This window comes from Alosa sapidissima, unplaced genomic scaffold (genome assembly GCF_018492685.1).
Source record: "Alosa sapidissima isolate fAloSap1 unplaced genomic scaffold, fAloSap1.pri scaffold_103_ctg1, whole genome shotgun sequence".
Taxonomy (NCBI): domain Eukaryota; kingdom Metazoa; phylum Chordata; class Actinopteri; order Clupeiformes; family Clupeidae; genus Alosa; species Alosa sapidissima.
Window position 1 is genome coordinate 158,614 of NW_024582121.1, and position 6,382 is coordinate 164,995.

Sequence of the window (6,382 nt, forward strand, 5' to 3'; positions counted from 1 at the left end):
GGTATGCACTTAACAAAACATTTTAGTAATACACATAAAATTCATGTTTACATTCCATTTCATTCTAAAATAATTTATTTCACAGGGCAAAGCACTAAATAAATACATGAAGTGGGCTAAAAAAGTGGCCATCACCGAGAGACTTCACAGCCTTGAAGCCGACAATCAGCCTCCACCACTGCCACCATCACCACAGCCTGCACCACCACCACCACCACCACCACAGCCTGCACCACCACCACCACCTCCACAATTGGCTCCTGAACCAACCATGGATTACGTCATGAGGGAGCTTAACGCAGTGAAGGAAAGTGTGGCCATGCTATGGAAGGCTCTGAAGGCCATTTCTCCTCCAGATGCCCGTCCACTCACCTCCACCGACAATTTAGCACCTCCATCCAGTAATCCTTCCACTTCCATACAGCAGCCCATGCCCAGCCCATCTTCTCCCAGCACTCCACAGTCCACACTCCACTCCACAGAGCCTACAGCCCCTCCACCATCTGAACCAGGATCTCCTGCCAGCCAGGATCCCAACCCACCAGCCTCTCCACCCAAAACAACAGCCTCTCCACCCAAAACACCAGCCTCTCCACTGGCCAAAGGATCTTCAGAAATGAGCCTCACACCCAACATGGGTGAGTATTACTGTTGTTTCCAAAGAGCTTAAGATAGATAGATTGACTGCAGGACTAAGTCACACACTTCTTTATTCTAAATATTTTTAGATAATGTTCTGGACTTGTTCGAGGCCAGCCTGTTAGGGCCCAACCAATCCCGCAAAGCCCTGAAAAATATTAAACAGAGGAGATCGTATGTAAAAAAGTTCCTCCACTACATGTCAGGGCATGACGGGGACATAAATTGCACCCTAATCTTTTTGAATGATATGGTTAAGCTCAATGGGTACGTAGATCTGATTTGTTTTCTCCAAATTGAAATCATTACATTTATTTTACATTTGGAGCGCTCATCAATTCAATGTTTGGTCATCAGATACCTGAAAAGTCTCAATGGGAGATTGAAACCAACAAGCCAAAAACATGTTATAATGGACGTTGAGGCATTCCTGAAATTTGTTAGAATGGGTAATGTGCCAAAAGTCAGGATGAGCTCAAAGGCTATTACATGCATACTTGACAAGCTTACACACTGGAAAAAGGGCTTAGGGGCCAATATCGTCCTCCAGAGGATGGAGCACAAAAGAAAAAAAAGTGGTACGTTTCAGTGCCAGTATATAAGTGATTTGTAAGTGATTTGTTTGAACTCTGTGATCTTGTAGTGTAATCTATCCTTGTTTCCACAGCTAAACTTGTTCAAAGTGAGGACCTTTTAAATTTCATCCACATGGCTGAAGCAGCACTGCCGCAGGCCATAGATGACCTCACTCTTAACCCAGGCAGCTCTGCCTGCCTGGCCAAAGTGGCAGGACTGCTAGTGGGAGCTATGGTGGCCACAACAGGACACAGAAAATGTGTGTTCCTGGGAATGACGACAGATGACATAATGAATGCCCAGCCTTATAAAAAGTCCTTCACAATCAGAGTGAGTATAAGTGCTTTATAATGTCTGCTTCTCATACACATATTCATACACAAGTGGCAGAGGCTCAAGGACACCTCAATGGGGTCAGGCAGAGCAGGACTCAAACCTGCAACTGTATAAATATATATACTGTTTTGATCCCTTGAGGGAAATTTGGTCTATTTATTTATCCCAATCCATGAATCAGTGAAACATACAGCAAAAAGTGAGGTGAAGCACACACTAATCCCAGTGCAGTGAGCTGCCTGCAACAACAGCGGTGCTCGGGGAGCAGTGAGGGGTTAGGTGCCTTGCTCAAGGGCACTTCAGCCGTGCCCACTTCAACCCTCCGCTGGCCCCAACAACAACTGCAATTGTTCCATGGGCACTGTCCCTGTCATTAACAGATGATTAGATTTTTATCTAAAGATGCTTTAGATAAAAAGGTCTTCTAAATGTAAATGTTTTACGTTCTCAGGTAGCTGAGCATAAGACTCTCGAGGCATTTGGCCCAGCAATGGTGTCAGTGTCCAAATACCTGATGGACCGCCTTAGGGCCTTTGTGTGCTTGAGGTCAACCCTACCTGGTTTTAATAAAGCACCGAAGGTCCTGTTCTTTACAAGAAATGGCCAGGAAATGGATAAGATAGGGGTCTATGTGAAAAAGGTTTGGAGGGAGTTTGGGCTTCCAGGGGCACCAAACCTCGGTGATATCCGAACAGCGATCTCAACATGGGTATGTTACCTTTATCAATAGTGGCTATTCTGTAATAACAGCATGAGCATACATATTCCATGATATACATACATACATATATACATACATACATACATACCTGTTGCCATTGGTAAAAATGTTCTCTTACTCTCCTACAGGCAGACAAAGCTCTCTCACTCAAAGACAGGACTGATCTGAATAAGGCAATGTGCCATGATCCTAAAACGGCATCAAAATATTATGTTGTTGGTCCTGAGCCAACGCCAAAAGATGCAAGGAAAATACGCCTTGACATCTTAAAGGCTTTAATGGATACTGTAAAGCCCCGCCAGAAAAAACAAGGTATGTCTATTAGAGTGTAAATAGATACTGTTCCTAACCCTAACCCATTTCTTTCAAAACAACTTTTTAATTGTGCATTTTGCAATAATAGTTGGCAAAACAGCAGAGCAGGGACAGGCACAACCGGATAATCAGGAGGATACAGATGAGGAACTTGTGAGGAGGACTGGTAATGGAGAGGAGGATGTCGAAGAAATGCTAACTGAGGGTCAGGGAGGGAAGGACATGGGTGAGGGTTCCATGGAGGGTGAGGGAGAGGACATGGGTGAGGGTTCCATGGAGGGTGAGGGAGAGGACATGGGTGAGGATTGTACAGATAAGGGACAGAAGGACATGGGTGAGGTTTCCATGGAGGGTGAGGGAGAGGACATGGGTGAAGATTTTCCAGATAAGGGAAAGGAGGACATGGGTGAGGTTTCCATGGAGGGGGAGGGAGAGAACATGGGTGAGGATTTTCCAGATAAGGGAAAGGAGGACATGGACAAGGTTCTCATGGAGGGTGAGGGGGAGAAGGACATAGGCCAGGGGAAGGTTATAGAGTCGGGGTCTTGGACTTTGTTATTGTCAGATTCGGGATCCCAGTCTGGGTCTGCTTCTCACTCAGACTCGGGATCCCAGTCTGGGTCTGCTTCTCACTCAGACTCGGGATCCCAGTCTGGGTCTGACTCGGGATCCCAGTCTGGGTCTGACGCTCACTCAGACTCGGGATCCCAGTCTGGGTCTGACTCTCATTCAGACTCAGGATCCCAGTCTGAGTCTGACTGACTCCTAGGGATTATAACTACTGCTAGCCTTTGCACATACTTAATAATGTTAAAAATGTTAATGCTTAATAATGTTAAAAAATAGCAAGGGTTTACTGCTGGCCAATGCTTAGCTTTTGCTCATACTTTTTAGTTAATACTCATACTTTCAGTTTACGCATGCTTAATAATGTTAAATATTTTAATGCTTAATAATGTTAAAAATTGCAAAATAGCAAGAGTTTCTCTGCCTGTGCTATGTTAAATTATGTAAATATAAATAAAATACATTTAAAACACTACTGTTTCAATCTTTAAAACATTAACCCTGGTTCTCACTCTTAACACTTTTAACATATAGCCATGAGGCTTGTTGCTTTTGCGGGACAAACACATCTCCACAAAATCAAAATCGACTTCCAGGATTTCACCCTTAAGCACCACTCCACTGACTTCCTGAATTTGGACTTCCAACTTTTCGACATGGATCCAGGCAGGGACCCCTCTACTGAATATATGCAGCGAAATGAGCACGCAAAGTCAGGTAGGTAGCCAAGTGATATTCCGGAACTTGGACTTCAACTTCCAACTTTTTGACATGGATCCAGGCAGGGACCCACTACTGAAGGTATTCAGGTTCATTCCTGGAAATTGGATGTTTTGTTGGAATTTGTAGGTTGCCTATAGGGTTAATTCCTGAAAATTGATGTTGTTTTGTTGGAATTTGTAAGTTGCCCATAGGGTTAATTCCTGGAAATGTATGGGGTTTTTAGGTGTGTTTGTCCACCAGAAAACCAAAAAAAGTACCATGGCTATAAGTTCTGGGGTTTGTTGAATTTGTTGAACCAAGTTGAATTCCTGGATGTTGATTTTGCTTTTTTGCTTTTTTTGGAAGCAATAGTTAATCATTAACATGATTGGCTGTTGCATGATGATGTCATTGGAATCATAAGTATAAATACTGATGTTCTCACATTTGAGGTACATTTACAGTTTCCAAAATGATGACATCAGAGTCTGAGGATGGTCAGAGGCAACAGCAGAAAGGACTGAAGTGCAAGGAATTGGATACTGTAAGTAGAATACCTGGAAGTTGATTTCATTTGTGGAAATGTGTTTGAGCACCATAGGCAATGACTGGATCTGTGCTCCAAGCCTCAGCGGGTATGCTTCAGTCAGCTGTGGTAAAGTCAGTGGTGTGGTGCTTAAGAGTGAGGACCAGGGTGAAATCCTGGGAGTTGATGTTGCTATTGTGGATGTAATAGTTGTGGATTTTATCATGGTTTTTCATACAGCTGGGATTCAGGAAGTGGATGTATGTTTCAAGGTGTTGGTGTTGCTATATTGGAAGTAATGCAGTATTTGTGGAAATTGATTTGTCCTTCTACAGAAAGTAATAGCATTTGTGTAAATGCATTATGTCTAATATTGTACGTTGTTGTATAGGCCAATAGCACAATCAAAGAAGAAATAAACTTGGAGTGTTTTGAGAGCAGCGAGGATCTGGAAGGTCTCACGGTCTCAATGGTTGGTTCATCTTACAAGCAGGCTCTATTCCTGGTTGTGCATGTATAATTCTTGGGTGATTGAATAGACAATTCCACAAAACAACAGTCAGTTCAAATGATGAGCATTTTTGGACAGGTCAACAACACACATAATGATTTGGAAAATGAAGTGGGCCTCACCTTCTCACAGCTTGTTCTAACTTCATGGCAGCCAAAACCAACATTGACTGAGGTGAGTGGAATTCCTGTATGTTGTTTCTTTGGAGTTTACTGTTTCTTCTAATGTGTTATGCTTACAATTAATATGTGTTAATGGATAGAAGCTGCAAACAATATTCGAGGAAATACAAGAGGATGACATGGAGGTCAGTGTCCAATTCTGGTAAAACCTTAGGAGGCAGACAAGAATGAATAGTAAAATTCCTGCAAATGGATCATTTTCCTTTCACTGATAAATGCAATGTGTTATGCTTCCAAATCCAATTAAATCATGTACAGAAGATGTTACAATCCACTGTGGATGGTGATCAGAGGAGTACAGACATGCAAATCATGTTGGGGCCCACTGAGATTGACCATGAAGAGGTGCTGGATGACAGTCTCATGTCCCTAAAACAGCACGACAACCTCAGGAAATCAGAAGTGGTGAGTAGAATTCCTAAAAGTGGTATAATATCAAGAATTCAGTATTTGTTCATTCCAAAAATAAACTCTGTTCCTTAGGCTATTGATGCCATCCAAGCTCCCCATTACATGAAAAGAAAGGACAAACAGAAACATACAGTCCATACCAAAAAGCTGAAGAAGTCTGCTGGGAACAAAACAAATCAGAAGGGTCAAAAAATCAGAACAAAAGAGAGCAAGAATTTGAACCCTATGAAGGCAAAGCCAAAGAATGTGGCAGAAAATCAGAAAGTTTCACAGGAAAAAGGGAAAGAAAAACATGGAGGTCATGCAAAAAAGAAAAAGCACCATTCTAAAAAACAACTGCTTCCTGAAACAATATGCACTCATGTAAGTAGATATGGAGTAATGAATGAAATTAGTAATTAAACTGTTAATAGACAAAAAGCATTACACTTTTACATTTTAATGTCCTCAGGGTGAACGAAGGAAACTCAAATTCACACCAGAATTTCTAGGAATGCTCAGACTTGTCTTTCAAATTGATATCCAGAAAAAATGCATCAGGAAGAAGAAAATACAACACATTCTAAGGAGAAACCCAGAATTCTTACGGATATGTAAGAAAATGGAACTATCCATTGAAAATGTTCGTAACCGAATTCGCCTGATGATTAAAAAAGAATAATGTTTCTATTCGTCAACAGTACTTCATTAAAAAGCATTGCTAGTTACAACAGATGTTTTGTTTTTATTGTGATGACTTTCATGGGGCAATGGGAGTCCACGGCACAGGGGGGTTTGCTTCAGTCAGGTGCAATAAGCTCAGTGGAGGGGTGGTTTATTCTGAGAACAGGAGTTAATTCCTGGAAATTGATGTTTTGTGGGGAATATGTAGGTTAACCATTGGTGGTGGATCCCAT

At 42.0% G+C, this 6,382-nt stretch overlaps 2 protein-coding genes across 3 annotated transcripts; both read left to right on the forward strand.

The window, feature by feature from the left end:
* The first annotated feature begins 1,024 nt into the window (after positions 1–1,024).
* On the forward strand, positions 1,025–4,902 carry LOC121700828. The gene is made up of 8 exons (XM_042084050.1): positions 1,025–1,088; positions 1,192–1,217; positions 1,307–1,545; positions 2,003–2,260; positions 2,401–2,584; positions 3,689–3,871; positions 4,321–4,400; positions 4,774–4,902. The coding sequence occupies exons 2-8, from the start codon at positions 1,193–1,195 to the stop codon at positions 4,900–4,902; spliced, it is 1,098 nt and encodes a 365-aa protein (XP_041939984.1). The 5' UTR covers positions 1,025–1,088; position 1,192.
* Positions 4,903–5,022: 120 nt separating this feature from the next.
* LOC121700831 lies at positions 5,023–6,176 on the forward strand. 2 transcript variants are annotated; one of them, XR_006027301.1, is made up of 5 exons: positions 5,023–5,067; positions 5,156–5,200; positions 5,334–5,480; positions 5,559–5,849; positions 5,938–6,176. XR_006027301.1 is itself a non-coding variant. In XM_042084053.1 (4 exons), the coding sequence occupies exons 1-4, from the start codon at positions 5,195–5,197 to the stop codon at positions 6,145–6,147; spliced, it is 654 nt and encodes a 217-aa protein (XP_041939987.1). In that variant the 5' UTR covers positions 5,160–5,194; the 3' UTR covers positions 6,148–6,176. The 2 variants fall into 2 exon arrangements, 1 of the variants encoding a protein (XP_041939987.1); XM_042084053.1 differs by lacking the exon at positions 5,023–5,067 and having other exon boundaries at positions 5,160–5,200.
* Positions 6,177–6,382: the final 206 nt, after the last annotated feature.